Genomic DNA, 16,006 nt, shown 5'->3' with positions numbered 1-16,006 from the left:
TAATGCTCCATTAATGAATTATAGCCCCCAGTATTAAAATCACTGCAATTTTGTTGATACAGCAGGTTCTCATTACTGAGCAGCTATTATCTTAGCCCCAGCAATAGAAAAGTTCTGAGATTTCCTAAGAATTCAAAAGCTATTATGATATGAAAGTGTTTACTAATGAACCGACCACTTAATATCAGTCTCAAGTCAAGTAGCCCTTTCATTTAAACACTTAACAAACACCTAGCTCATCAATCCATTCATTTGAGTCTCTTGGATTGTCAGATGTGTCACCTAGCAATATAATGCTAATTTGTCATAAAGTGAGGTTAAAAATCTTTTACAAAATGCAGGATATCATGAAGTGGGCAAACAAAATGGACAACAAGAATATGCCAAACGAATTCACAATTAAAAAGGGGGAAAATAGGGGGCTGGAGAGATGACTCAGCGATTAAGAGCACTGGTTGTTCTTGCAGAAGACCTGGGTTCAAATCCCAGCACCCACATGGCAGCTAACAACTGTCCGTAACTCCAATTCTAGGGGATCTGACAGCCTCTTCTGACCTCTGCAGGCATTGCATGACACGGGCGCACTGACCTACATGCAGGCCATACACACATATACATAAAATAAAAATAATAAATAAAATTAAAAAGGGGGGGAATAAATATGGATAGGATGATGATTTTTAAACATAGTTCAAAGGAGACTGATTTAAATACCAAGTTGGTTAAGGAGAAGCTCATAGGAAAACTGATGAAATCCTTGAATATCCTGCTAAAAATCAGTCTTCTTAATTATCATGCTACAATAATCTCACAGGAAATGCACATGCCACCTTGAAACATCTTATGATTTTCTTTAAAAAATCATCTCCTGAGCCAAATACATTACTCCTTAGTATATTCTGTACTTGTTGGAAGAACTAGTGCAGAGTTGTACACAGCAAAGATGTTAGGAAATGAGAAAAAAAAAACAGCTTGATGGTTCTTAGCTATCATCCTTAGCATCCTCTTCAAACCCTGCCTCTTCAGAATTCACTCGAAAATCCCTCCACCTCTTTTTTTTTTTAATCTTTTATGATATGTTCTCACTATGAAGCTCAGGCTGGCCTCATATTTGCAGTCTTTCTGCCTCTGTCTCCCAAGCTCTGGGATTACAGGTGTACACTAGCATGCCAAGCTTTAGTCTTTCATTTAAAATGGATTCACTAAGTACCATTTGTCCCTTCAGTACCATTTGCTTCCCTTAAATAATAGGAACCTTCATGTACTTATTTGTTTCCTTAGCACATGGCATATAGCAAGAGCTTAATAAATGTTTGTTAAATGAATGATTGCAATAGTATCTTCTGCCTCCAAATCAATCAGCATACTGCAGCACTGCCCAAAATTCTTCAATAAATCCCTACCTACACCAGAAAAAGTCCTACTCTTCAGTAAAACCTTCATAGCCTTCATAGCCTTGTCTTGCTCAATTTTCCCTCACACTATGACCATTTCCCGACTTATGTTTCTCGAAATGTCTTGTACTTTTCAGCTGCTCTATTTCCATCCTTCCTTCTGCTGGTAAATTTCTATCCCCAACAATGGGAAAGCAAACTGACTCCTCTCTCCGTATAGCCCATCTTGTACATGATTCCTAGCACTCGCTCATTACACCACATCATCACTACTTCCCAAAGTGTCCCAAGCAGTTTGTATTATAAAAGTTTTATCTATAAAAGTAACAGAATCACATTGGAGAAAACAGATCAAACAGAAAAGTATGTAGGTATATGTATATAAATATACATAAATATTTATCTCACATATGTGTACATAAAAACATCTACACCCATATCATACTTGCAAAGTCAATTAGTATTTTGTTGACTTAAATCTTTTTTCAAAGATTTTTTTCATATGTACAAAATTTTTACATAAGTCTAATCTGAGTGAATGTATGATATATCTACCTGCCCTTTAAAAACAAAACCAACATTATATGAAGGGCATTTTACCTAGTTATGCAGCCATCCTAATTACCATTTTTAATGGTTAATAAAATATCCCATCAAATAGAAATGTAGCAGTATCTACCTAACCATTGTACTATGGTTGAATGCTTAGCTATTCCTCCCATTGCCCTGGAGGGTATTATAAGAGGGAAAATATCATCATCAGCTACACACTTATGGTACTTTAGATTGGTAATTTCCTTAGAATAGATTATCAAGAGTTACTTCAAGTATGATAGGAATATATATATATATATATATCACTTTCTCTATTTGTGATATTAAATTTTTCCTGATGATTTACCATTTGTTTTCTCTTTTATAAACTGTATATTCATGTCTTTAATCCTTGGTTATATCTACTCTATTTTTTTCCTCTTTTTATTTTGCTACAATTTCAGCCGTGAAAGTGGTAAAATACCATTACAAAAACTTTGAAAACTAGAGAAAAAGATCTTTTTGAATGATGAGCTAGGCATGCCGATGCATGCCTATAATTTCAGTACTTGACAGACAAAAGCCAGAGAAGCACTGCAAGTCTGAGTCCCATGCCAGCTAGGGCCACCAAAGTGAAATGGTGTCTCAAAACAAAAATCATGAACAATTTTGCAGCTGTAAGATGACCACTATTATCATTCTCAATGTTTTTCTCTGTGTTTTGGGAAGTAAAAGTTACACCGTGCACACAATTTTAAGACCTGCTTTTACACACATAGACTCATTTTTGAAATGTCCTATAATCTTCATAATCACCATTAAAAATAATAGCATAAGGGCTTAGGATGGAGCTCAGCTTAGGCTATGCATGAAGCATGCATGAGACCCTGGGCTCAATCTCCAAGACAAAATAAAATAAAAGCCAACACCCCACACTCATACAAAGAAAACAAAAAATAATATCCATGGAATGACTTCAGCATTTCTTTATTGCCTCATTGTTAGATGTTCAACTTTTTACATTATAGACAGGTTTATAAAGAGGCTAACTGAGTTACGTTTGTTTGTCTACAACATCGTGGACTGAAGGTAGGGCTTTGCGCTTGTGTGTTCTACCCCTGAGCTGTATCTTCAGCACCCAGTTGTTTTAATTTGCATTTCTTTGATTAGCAGCAATGAACATTTTCTTGTGTCTTCTAGTTGCACTTAAACTCTTTTGTAATTTTCTCTTCATGTTTTCTATATTTCTAATACATTATAATGCAAAAGAGCCTTAAATAATACAAATCTATCACACATTGTCACATTTATGCCATGTGAGCTTTTTTGGTCTGTGTTGGGTTTTTTTTAATGGTTAAAAACTTATAGAAGTTATAGTGATTTTTAAGTTTTTTACATTCAGATTTGATCTTTTTCCTTGAGAGTATTTCCCATTACATCCTAAACTTAGAATGCTCTTCTCTGTTAGAAGCTTGATAAATATTCATTCATTCTAGTTTTATAATTTGCCTTTTTATATTTAACTCTTGAATCCAACTGCCACTAATTTTAGTTTATTAAAAGAAATGAGAATATAAATGCTACAAGCTGTCACAACATTATTTAATTTCTATTCTTACTATGCATCCTTTTAAAAAGCATTTTCTCAAATGCAAATTATATCTTAGAAATTACTGCTCCAAGCATGGTGGTACACACTTGTAATCCTAGCAGTCAGGAGGCTGAGGCAGGAGGATTATAAGTTTTAGCCTTGGCTCCACAGTGAGATCCCATCTCAAAAAACAACAACAAAGAGACTGTATATTGTCAGCAATATAAGCAGGTAATAGAAATAGCTGTTGATGCCCATTAAAACTCTAGTCCTATATGAAGCCTTAAGTAATAAATGAATATAATATTTCTACTCAGCATTCTTCATTCTCCTGCATATAATTAAGTACTGCTCCTGAGTGTGCTAATGAACTAGATAGAAACAGTTGTATCCTGTACAGCTTTGCTACACAGAACTGAAGGTGATAGATTCTTTGTTAGCTAAACTCAACTCACTCTGAAATTTCTAGACCCACCTGTGCACTTCCTTATAGAATACAGTTTTAGCAGAGAACCTTTTCATATCAGTTTAAACATAAACTTCCACCCTTAGTATCTGATCAAGTTCTTTATCCCTCACTATTCCATGGGTGAGAGCTCATCATCCTGGCTTATCTTCAGTAATAATCAATGTAGCAGAACTCTCCTTCAGTGGACTCTTCTTTACTTTCGTGTGTGTGTGTGTGTGTGTGTGTGTGTGTGTGTGTGTGTGTGTGTGTATGTGTGTATTGATGTGTTCACATGTGTGGTGGTTCATATGTGTTTGGGTACATGTTGACATATGTGTATGTGTATATTGATGTCTAGAGAGTCTTCCTTGATCACTCTCCACTTTTATTTATTGAGGGGTCTCTTGAACTCAAGAGTTCACTGATTCTGCATAGTCTAGGTTACCAGGCTTACCCTTGGGAATCAACTCTGCCTCGTCTGCTGAGATTACAGGCACCCATGACACTTGTCCAACTTCTACGGGGGTTCTTGGGATCTGCACTCTGGTTCTCATGCTTGAACAGCCATGCTGAGCCATCTCCCCAGACCATCTTTAATTTTTCACCTGTGACTTTCTATCTGACATTCCTACTTGCCCAGGCTGTACTCAGAGGAGAACACAATCTCTCTTAGAACAGAGAACCCATGGCCCATTGCAGTGGGTCTTGTACCTATTAATTTCCCAATGTGTTTCATAATTGACTTTTTTCCTTAACAAAGGACATCCCAATACTACACTATTAAACCTTTTCTTTTCCCCAAATCATGAAGAGACTCATATAAAAGATTGTGAGGAGACTGAAGGAAAAAAATGAAGTGACGTGACCTCCTCTTAAAATTTAAAAAATTTATGGAGGCATACTTTACAGACTATAGGAAAAATGTAAAGTGAACATTTGATGAAGAACATAGATACATTAACAGGAAAGAGATCTCAACAGAAATGCCTTTTTGAAATCAAAGTAAGGTACATCATCAAATACACTGATAATCTTCAAAACAGTGTGCCCAGATAAGACCAATCACCTTAAATGTACATACTTGTAAAGATGAAATACCAGATAAAATATAATGATAGGGTACTTGCCTAGCATTCATGAGGTCCTAGCTTCAATTTCCAGCAATGAAAAAAGAGAAACTTTTGGAGCTGGGCATGTAGCTTAGTTGCATGCAGGAGGACCCCCAGTACCACATAAACCAGGTGTGCCTGTGATCCCAGCACTTGGAGGTAGAGGTAGGAAGATCAGGAATTAAAGGTCATCCTTGGCTACAGAGAGTTGAGGCAAAGAAGGAAAGGGGGCAGGGGAGGGAGGGAGAAACAATGAATCATATTAGAGGTCATGAAGCGTCCATAACAGTTGGCTGCCAGCAGATGGCGCTTGGCCCACGGCAAAGTATTAAGGAAAACCAACCACTGAATCAAGGGGAATGATGTTAAACTCCCAGGTAAATTCTCTTAGGCGCAGTAACAGTAACTGTAGAAATTTAAGAAAGTACAAAGAAGTGGTATGTAAGTCACCAGCCCCAAAGACAGTTTGTTCAATGGTCTGTGTTGGGAAAGGAAAAATGCCTCCTTCTAGGTTTTTGGTTGGACTATGAGTTCAATAGACTAAAACAGATTAACAGGGGGAAAATAGTTTTATTTACTTTCATACATATGAAAACCTTGCAAAAATATGATACTAAAAGAAGGGTCAGACAATTAAAGGCTACATAGTATCCTGAGCTACAGAACAAGGGTTTGGAGCTTCCGGGGAATACTTTGTCTTTGTAGAGACAAAGTATAGGAGGGTGAGGGGAGAAAATGCATGGCAAGTAAAGGTTGCCTGTTATGCAGATAAAAGTCAAGCAATAAATTTGGTCTAGGAAATAGTTTATATCTATACTTCAATTTCAGCCTATCTCCTAAATGCTAGGGTTACCTCTTAAGAGGGGGACTGTTACAGTAGTCTTGGAGGATATCTGGGTTTTGTTGAGACCCATTAAGGAAAAAACTACTTCCTCCTGGTCATAAAAATAGGATCTGAGTTCTATCTCTGGCCCTGGGTGGAGACCTAACATTCCAAGTTACCCAAAACATAAGAATTAAGCCAGCTACGTCTGTCAATCACCTGGTCAAGAGGCTATCCCTCGGGAAGCAGATTCACCTAAAGCCACTGGAGGAACAATTATTCCCTGAAAGAGATAATGTGTTTTTTCTTCCCAGAAACCCCACCCAAAGTGCAGTACTTGCCTGCTTTTCTGAATTACTCAGAAAAGTGTAACTTTCCCTTTTTCTTTTCTCTTTCTTTCTGATACTGGCCATAGCCTGGATATGCTTCTACAGAGTTATGGACTTTCTTACTCTTTTTCTCTGAATCTGTTCTCCCCATCCCAAACTTCCCCCATGTGGCTGCTTACAAAGGGCATAATTTTTCTTTCTTCTTCATTTCCATCTTCTTCCTCTGGGCAGCTGCCAAGATTTGTAGCTTGCGTGCCTTAAAGTTTTTCTTTTAATCTAATAAAAGTATTCTTGTGTTTCCTTCTGAGTCTGTTCTTAAATTATTTTATTACTGAGGCTAAAAACCCTGAGACAGGGCTCCAACTTCCCCTATAACAGGTGAGACCCAGGTAAGGCTCCCCAAAATTTGCAGTAACAACAATAATAGGTAAGTGCTAGCTACATGTAACCTTGTGAGCCTGTAGCCCCTCCTCAGAGAGGTTCTAGGGAAGCCAACAACTTAGAATTCAGACCTGAATTGGGTCAATCCCTAGAAATTCTCTGTAATTTACATTCACCACAAATATGTCTTTCCAGGCAAGATCAGCTGAAAGCTGTCCTCAACAGTTAATGATATATGGGTACATTCATACCTGCATGCAGCCAGCCAGTCATAACTAGCTTGACTAGAGTACATGTCCTTTGGCAGCAAAAGAGTGCTGAGTGACAAGGATCTGAAACTGACCCAAACCCTAAGAGGTCTGCAGGGAATTGAATCACACGGGGGCAAAAACATGCTTGCAAGAGCAGATACTGGCTATGATACTACACTACTTTGCTTCCTTACTGACTAAGCCCAAGAGGATACAGATCGAACCTTGAGTCAGAGAACCTTGGTTCTCTATTTTCATTCCTTAGCTTCAATAAGAAAAGGCCATTGTTCTTATTTTGAACTTTAAAAAATAAAGCAAAAGCTAACAAAGGCAGGCTGTTTTCTTTAAGACTATGTAAAATCATGACTAAAGCATCAATTTCTATTGCTGAAGTAGTAGATTCTAGTGATTTATTTCAAGGACTTCTTTGGTCAGGAAATCTGTCCATTCAGAAAAGAACACCATACTATAATAGCAAATTTGTATATGCTAAAATTGTAGTGCATTTTCTTCTGAAAAATCAAGTGCTGCTTTTTTCTTCTTCTTAACTCAAGACCATCTAAGAGTATCAAGGCCTTGGTTGGTTGCACTAAACAGACTTGGAAATGACACACAAGACAGCCACTTCCTTTCCCTCAGATGGCACACTGATAAATTCAGTTGTGAAATGCCCCTCCCCCAACATGTATTACACTAACATAGGAAAAAAAAGACTCCAGACATTGAAGAAGGCACAGTAGTTCTTGTCAGACAGAGTACGGCAGTTTCATATGCAAACACAAAACTCCTTTAGGCCTTTTGCTCTAACCCCAAGCAATACCTAAGAAGATCCATTTTTTCCCTAGAGAGGTATCTGAGTTATCACTTTTCCTTGGATGTGGTAGTACAAGACGTCTTAATTTTTTCAATCTTTTGTTCTAAATCTATTCTCATCAATTATCCACTTATTCAAAAACCTGCTTCTTACTTATGTCTAGTATTAGTTGTAAAATGCACCTCTTCCAAGACTTCCGTGATTAATTTCTCCCTGGTGCTAATCGATTCAGCACATATATTATACATATTCCACTGGCATCACAATTCATGTTCTTGCCTGATTATTCTAATTCTGTTAATGTTTCTAGAGTCAAGCCCCTGAAGACAGGGAAATTTCTAGTAAGCCAAAAGAGGAATTTATAGGCTGCCTAGTTATACCCTTATCCCTGTCCTTTTTACTGATGAAGAAACTGAGGCCTATGGAGGTTTAGCCAAATTTTTAGAAAAGCTAGGCATAGAGCCCAGATATCTTGGCTTTCAATAGAGTGCTTTCCACAATATTAGGTAATCAACTATTTTACTTGCATCTCTTCGGAACACTGTATAAAATGCTAAACACATACATGTTTTCCAATAAATGTCAGTATAATAAGCAGACAAGTTTACCTAACTGAGAAACTGACTCAAGGAAAGGGTCAGAAAGCAAAAAGATCATTTCCTTACTTCTTTGCGTGATGCCACCCTCCAGACCAATTAATTGCTACTTTGCATATCCCATCAATCAGGCACTGGGCAGCTGTGATTGTAGCTCCTCCTACAGCCGCTGCATAGTCAAATATCCCTTCAGTGGCTGGGCAGTCATAACCTGGGGGAAAAAACCCAGACAAGACTGTTAAATATGACCTGGAAAAGGAGGACTAGCTTGAGGTGTGACAACAGCATAGCCTACTAAAAAGCTGCTGTGCTGCCATCAGCTCTTATTAAGACAGATGCATCTCCAATGCTAGGGACTTTAAAACATTAGAGCTAGAAAGGACAAGCCTTCAAGATGAACTCCTTACATCCCACAGGTGGTGAAATCAAGGTCTGAATGGTGATGTATTTTGCCAGTGGTCAGATAGATTCAGGCCTGAAACCCAGGTGTCTTGACACTCATTCTAATGTTCTTCTACCAACCCATGCTGTTTCTCTAGAACAGGGTATCCAACTTTTTCACATTGTGGTATAATTTGTCATTGACAAATGAATTGGGCCCCATTCATAACTTCCTGGAAGGCATGTGGCCTGTGGGCTGCAGGTTGGATATGCTTGCTCTAGACTATCCTGTTCACAACTTACAATGTTTTTTTATTTAATTTTATTTATTATTTTTATTTTTTATGTGCATTAGTGTTTTGCCTGCACGTAAGTGTAGTCATGTTGTGCAATGCCCAAAGAGGCTAGAGAGGGTGTTGGATCCCCTGAAACTGGAGTTATGGACGGTTGTTAGTCACCATGTGGGTGCTGGGAACTGAACTTGGGTTCCCTGCAAGAGCACCCAGTGCTCTTAACTGCTGAGCCATCTCTCCAGCCCATGTTTTCTTTTTTAGTGCATCTGTTAATGAGGGTAAGGTAGAAAACTCAGCCAGAATATATAATCCTTCACGTCAAGTATATGATTACAGAACAGCTAAATTCAAATATATATATAGCCAGAGCAGATCTAAGGGCTGCCATTTGGATCTCAGCAACTGAAAGGATTTTTCTCCATTAGGCCCATTGTTCAGTTTTCCACAACTCATGTAGTTTACTCAGTTAGCGAGTTTTAGGTGACTAAACCAAAGATTAAAATGGACACTTGGGGTATAGTTAACACATGCAAGGCTCTGGGTTCCATCTTCAGTAAAGCGTGCGCGTGCACACACACACACACACGCACACACACACAGGCATACACACGTTAACATATCTTTTAATTAAAAAGTATTAATGGGTAGGGGATGACTCTGTCAGTAAGGTGCCTGCTGCACAAGGATGAGGGCTTTAGCTCAGATTTGCAGCACTCATGTAAAACCTGGGAGGAAGAGGCATGAATGTGAAATAGCACTGGAGACAAATGGATACCTGGATCATTGGCCAACCAGCTTAGCCAAACTGGTGCACTCCAGGTTCAGTGAGAGACTGTCTCAAAAACTGAGGTGCAGAGTGATTAAGAAAGACAACAATGTTGACCTTTGGCTTCCACCTGTGTACCAATACACATATGTGCGCTCCAACATGTGAACACGGACACATATAAACACAAAGACAAATTAAGTAGCATAAAATACAGGTGGGGCTATCAGCCTCCCATCATTGCCTGAGAAAACCTTTACCTAGTCCATATTCTATGGAGTCTGGATGGTCCTCATCACCTTCTTGGCTGACCTTCTGGAGATGCTGCAGATAGGCATCAGTGTGGAAGGTGGCCAACTCCTCCATGGAGGCCACTTTGGGCTTCACTATCCTAATAATTACAGAAGGAACAAAGAGGAGAATGAGTCAGATCCAAAGTATGCAAGGTGCTGGAAACAGCAGCCAGTAGTGTGAGCACAAAATACAACTCCCAGTTCTGGTTCCAGTGAGCTGAAGTAATAAACATTCTGTCTCTCCACTGTACTGCTGTCTTCATTTCCTCCCATCTACTGTGTTCACACCATTAATAAGGGCAATAGGACAGACTTTCCTTTGGGTTTATAGATAGGGTGAAATAAGTGAAAAATTACATTTAAGTTAAAAAATAACCATGGATTGGGTCCCTGGTTTAGCCACATAGAACTCACTCACCCAGGGCCAGCAGGATGGCTCAGGGGATAAAGGCACCTGCTGCCAAGCCTTACAACCTGAGTTCAATCCCCAGGACCCACACTGTGGAAGGAGAGAACTGAATTCCTCTGCAAGCTCCTCTTGGACCTCCACATGCACTCTGTGGCACATGCACATACACCACCCAAATAAATAAAATTTTAAACTGTACTTAAAAACTCACTGATCCAGCAAATTACATTGAGCCATGCTGAATAATGTTTCAGATTGACAAAAAAATCTTTCAGCTGCTGAGGCCATAGTAATAGCATTTAGATCTGGTCAGCTGTATAGATTATGTTTACTCACTGAGTTACAACTCTCATGACAAACCAGTAGACAGAGATATTTTCATTTGAATCAGTTGTTACTTGGACTATATAATTCTTCCAAGTTAGATGTTTATTTATTATTTTTGTTTTGGTGCTGAGCCTTATATCCCAATCCCCATATGCCTTTATTTGAATAGAGAGATGGGTTATCACATTTTGAATTTGGAGCCAGAGAACTGTATTACTGCTCTAACTGTTCCTATTAGTTCTATAACTTCAGGTAAGTTGGCTCTTTTGCACCTCGGTTTACTCATTTGTGAAATAGGCCACCTTATTGGACTTGTGTGGAGACTAAATATACAAAACTTCTTGGTGAACAGCTATCATCGATAGTAGGATAAACAATAGGGAATGTGAGCTGGGGATATAGCTCAGTTGTACAATATTTGCCTAGTATGTATGAGGCTCTGGGTCTGAGTCTCAACATTGCCAAAAAATAACATAAAGGTAATATGGGCATGGTGACAAATGCCTGTAATCATAGCACTTGAGAGGCAGGAGGATCATGAGTTTGAGGCCAGGCTAGGCTACATAGCAAGTTCCAGACCAAACTGGGCTATATGAGACCCTGACTCAAAAAAAAAAACAGAGAAATCAAATATAAACAGTTTCTATTTACTTATTTATTATTTAATGTGTGTGTCTGTGTGCATGTGTATAATGTAGGGGCACATGTGCATTCACTCTCCTGTGCATGCAGAGGCCAGAAGAAGATGTCATATGTCTTTCTCTATCACTCTCAGTCTTACTCCCTTGAGACAGGGTCTCTCACTGAACCTGAACCTGGCTGGTAACCAGCAAGCCCCAGCCATCCCTCCTGTCTCTGTCTCCCCCAGCTATAGCACTGGAGTAACAGGTGTGTATGACCATGCCTGACTTTTTACATGGATTCTGGGGATCTGAACTCAGGTCTCCTGCTTGCACAACAAGTGCTCTTACCTGCTGAGCCATCTCCCCATTTCCCTGAAAGATGAAAAGTTTCTATAGTTGGTCTCTTACATCTGCTTCTCAGAGGAAGAGAGAAGGAGCAAATGGTTAGAGCCTCTCAACCTACGCCTCACAGTAAGTAACAAAAGGAGTGGAGATAATAACAGAAGCAAGTCTACATAGGACTTTTGGCCTCTAACCTCTACCTGCCTATTTACCATTTCCTCTTCTGGATTCTGCTGGTATGTTCTCTAGCCCTTGCCACTGAAAGGGTGGTCCAAAGACCAGCAGCATTGACATTTCCTGGAGCTTGTTAGAAAGTCAGAGCTCCAGCCTTACCTGAGGCCCAGTGAATCAGAATTTGTATTTTAACAAGAGCACATATCTTAACAAGATGATTTGTGTGCATGTTCAAGTTGAAGGAGCACTAACCTAGGCCACAGAGAGGTAGCCATGGTTTTATATGTTTGCTAAATGGGAACACAGCCATGAGTTTATTGTGAATTAATATGGTTATACAGATGATTATTAGTATAACCAAGGTGCTTGAAACATGTGGTTCAACCTCAAAAATTAAACACAAGGTCAAATCCAAGGAATTTTCCATCTTCTTCAAGTACACTTGTTTATACTATGAGAGGTGAAACATTTGTCCATTTTAGAATAAAATTTAAAATAAAAATTTTAGGATAAAAATTTCAGGGCCAATGAGATGGAAGCCTGACACCCTGAGTTCAGTCCCTCCTGGGGATCCCACATGGTGGGAGAGAAGAGAAAACTCCTGCAAGTTATTGTCTAATCTCCACACATGCACTATAGCATGCATGCCCATACACATGTACACACACACATAAGATAAATGTAATAAAAATGTTTAAAATAAAAATTTCACAAATTATTAGATTGTTTCTTAGCCCTCCTAAATGCTCCCTCTCATAGCACCTTCCCATTTATTTTTCTAAATCTTTTGAAATAGGGTTTCACTATGTAGCCCTCGCTGGCCTGGAACACAGAGAGATCTGCCTGCCCCTGCCTCCTGAGTGCTGGGATTACAGACATGCACCACTATGTCTGACAATTTTGATAAATCTTAAAGCTAAAAAAATACAGCTTCAGCAGGGTGTGGTGGTGCATGCCTTTAATCCCAGCACTAGGGAGGCAGCCACAGGTAGAGCTCTGTGAGTTCAAGGCCAGCTGGGGTTACAGGGAGACCCTGTCTCAAAAACACCAAAAACAAACAAACAAACCCTCCAAAAAACCAGCCTCTCTGCTTATTAGCAAGGAAGTGAGTTTTGCTTTGATATCTTGTTTGCAATAAAATAATTTTTTTTTAGTTTTTTTGAGACAGGGTCTCTGTGTAGCCCCAGCTAGCCTGGAATTTGCTATGTGTTCAGACTGGCCTTGATCTCACAACGATCTCATAGTGCTGAGATTAAAGGCTTGTGCCACCAAGCCCAGCTAAAATAATTTTTTGAAATGTTCATTTTGTGTGGGAGTGGTACTAGGGATTGGATCTAGGACAAGTATGCTAGGCAAGTGCTTTACTACTGAACACTATCCTAAATCCCTTTAAATCCCTCTAAAAATTTGAAGCTGGTTGTGGCCGAGTTACCCATGCCCCAGGCTTCCAAATACCTAGAATTACAGACCTGTACAATCAGGCTCAGAAAAATGTTAAAATACTTTAAAGAAAGCCAAATATCTATGTTGACAAACACAAGGGTTATTTTGTTGTTTGAAAAATATTCCTAAAGAAGGTACACAAGAGCTGGACATGATGACACATGCCTGTATTTTGCCTTGGGAGGCAGAGGCAAGAAGATCTCTGTTAGGTTCAGGCCAGCCAGGGCTACATAGTGAGACCCTGTCTCAAAGAAAGGTACATACACACAAAATGACTGTTGGTACTCAGGATAAAAATCTGAATGCTTATTATATTGCCTTCTGGGAGGAAAATGAAGCACTAGGTGATATAGACACCCACCCATTTGACTGGAAAATGTCATAAGAAATCCTTATGACATGTGGCAGGTCCATAATGGTTACATTTATAATGACATTAAATACAGAACTGGCAGTCAACAAACAGCAAGTTTGATTTGTTTGTTTTTGAGAAGCACTTAGCTCCTTCTTGAGTTCTATGCTGGTCTTAATAGTTTGTTTGGGTCTTGATTTTTCTCCAAGCTTTAAACTTTGGTGGTGGTGGTGGTAGGGTAGCATGTCTAAAAGTCTTAACTTGAATCCACATCCTCATACCGCAAACAATGCAGAACAAAAACTGAACTGCTTAACTTTTTTTTCTTTCAGATTTTAGCACCTCAAAAGCACTCATCTAGCAGCGAAGCCCCTTTTCTAATGGATCGTAACTGCTTTGTGTGCCTTTTTCAAGTGTCCTCCATTCTTCAAAAGCTTTCTCTGAGTTACAGACATATTACAAGTACTATGAACATTCTCTCCCTGGTTGGTCCAACTAGGAAGGTATTGGTGCTATGAACACCTGGCTGAACCTGGGTGAACATGTTCAAAAAAGGCCACTTACCTCATTTGTTTATGCAGCGCGTATGCTTCAATCAGAGAATGTACCATACTGGCCTAAAATGACAGCAAAAGAAGGCAGTTTCTTAAAAGTTCAATTTACTGAAATCTCATCAACACTATCCCGAGTGAAGGAACTAACTGCTTTATCTCACCTCCTTTCAGCGTTCTCACATTTGGATACACTTAAGACAAAACAGATTCAAAGTATCCAAATCGCCAAGCCCGGCCTTACGCAGGAGATGGGATGAATACTTTCTCCGCAGTTGCTTCTTTTCCAGGACTTCTGCGATCTCCTACTAGTAGAGACTCCATTCCCCTCGGTGCGGTCTCCTCCTCCCCCGACCCGCACCCCACCCGTCCCCTGGATGTCCAACTGCGTACCCCAAATGTTAGGAGCCACTTCCTTCTACAGATTTGGATGCCTGACACTGCCAGTTCAATTTCAGTTGAAGGTATTCCCCAGCCCAGTCTCCTCTGCTTCCTAATGAGCTTCCTTTGCACACCTCCCACCCTGCTCCCCCAAACCTACAGTCTTTTATCCAGACCTCTCTTACCCGTTTGGGGACCTTGGCGAGGGAGTCGCACATGCTGACATACTCGGGACTGTAAATGTAAACCGGGAGCAGCGACTGCCCACTGTCTGACAGGTCCTCTGGCTCCTCCATCTTCCACTTCCAAGGGTTCTTGAGCCAAAGTCTGGATTCTAAGATTTTCGGACTCAGCCGGGGCTCTGGTTCCTGCTCCTAAGAACAGCCCCAGCGGTGCTCCCTGGTCAACATTCCCTCTTATTGAGAGCACCAGAGACAGTGTCCCTGCTCCCTCATCCAATTACAGGAATAGGTGGGTCTTTCCAGATTACAACCCTTCATTTAATGATCACAGTTCAAAAAAGGGCTTGACAGATATAAAAGCCCAAATTAGGATCGATTTTTTTTATGGCACAAGTAGTACGGTCAAAACTAACCAGCCTTGTTGCCCTACGGGGCTATTTGCGATGAGGTCAGACCAGCTTCAGAGCATGCTGGGAGATGTAGTTTTAAGGGGCTTTTGGTAGCGGAAGAGCCGGGACTAAACGCTAAAAATAGCCGCGAATTTGAGTTTTGGCGCTAAAAATGAACCTCAACTCTTTAAGGTTTCCGCCTGTACATATCACCATTTAGATATTTAAATGTAGAGTCGACAGCCAAGTAGAGCCCACAACCGCCCAGCTGCGTCTGCTGCCTGTACTAAGATAGGCTATAGAGGGCTGGGGAATTAATGAAACTAATGGCTTGAAAAGCTTGCACAGTATGTTTTGTACAGGAACTTGAGTTCATTGTTTTTCAGCACTGTCGACATGAGAGTTAACAATCTTAAAAAGAATTTACCCTGGCAAATCTGATGTCACTTTCTCAAAATTGGCTGGGACTGTGGAAACTGCATGTCAAAGGCACTCCTAGAGCTTTCATGTGATAGAAAGGTGAAGACTGTTTCCGCTGTATCTGGAAAAGGCAGCTGGGATACCCCCTGCAGACCTGCCTACCTGCCTTCCTCCCTTCCTCCCTTCCTCCTTCCCTGGGTTCCTCCCTTCCTCCTTTCCTCCTTCCCTGGGTTCCTCCCTCTCTTCCTCTTTCCCTGGGTTTCTCCCTCCCTCCCTCCCTCCCTTTTGCTTCTGCAGCTGAACAAAAGTTAGGGCAATGATTCAGGTTTAGTGTGCAGGGCATTAGTATGCCCTGAGGCAGTTTTAGAATTACCACCAGCATTTTCAAGTTCCTGGATGCCTCCACAATC

At 40.1% G+C, this 16,006-nt stretch overlaps 1 protein-coding gene across 4 annotated transcripts in view; it reads right to left on the bottom strand.

The window, feature by feature from the left end:
* Positions 1-15,206, bottom strand: part of Hdac8 (histone deacetylase 8) — a 246,386-nt gene extending 231,180 nt beyond the window's left edge. For 2 of the 4 annotated variants that reach the window (XM_017794979.2, XM_017794981.2), the window contains exons 1-4: positions 14,791-15,206; positions 14,238-14,290; positions 9,971-10,101; positions 8,340-8,481 (exon numbers count right to left, since the gene is read on the bottom strand). In XM_017794979.2, the coding sequence (XP_017650468.1) occupies positions 8,340-8,481; positions 9,971-10,101; positions 14,238-14,290; positions 14,791-14,901 (437 nt within the window). In that variant the 5' untranslated portion in view covers positions 14,902-15,206. The remainder of the gene's footprint in view (positions 1-8,339; positions 8,482-9,970; positions 10,102-14,237; positions 14,291-14,790) is intronic. The other 2 variants (XM_029557443.1, XM_008855551.3) reach the window with 2 other exon arrangements.
* Between the last annotated feature and the right edge of the window lie 800 nt (positions 15,207-16,006).

The sequence above is a fragment of the Nannospalax galili genome, unplaced genomic scaffold (genome assembly GCF_000622305.1).
Source record: "Nannospalax galili isolate Female #2095 unplaced genomic scaffold, S.galili_v1.0 scaffold747, whole genome shotgun sequence".
Taxonomy (NCBI): Eukaryota; Metazoa; Chordata; class Mammalia; order Rodentia; family Spalacidae; genus Nannospalax; species Nannospalax galili.
Note: the sequence above shows the minus strand (reverse complement) of the source record. Positions and strands in the feature narration are given on the sequence as shown.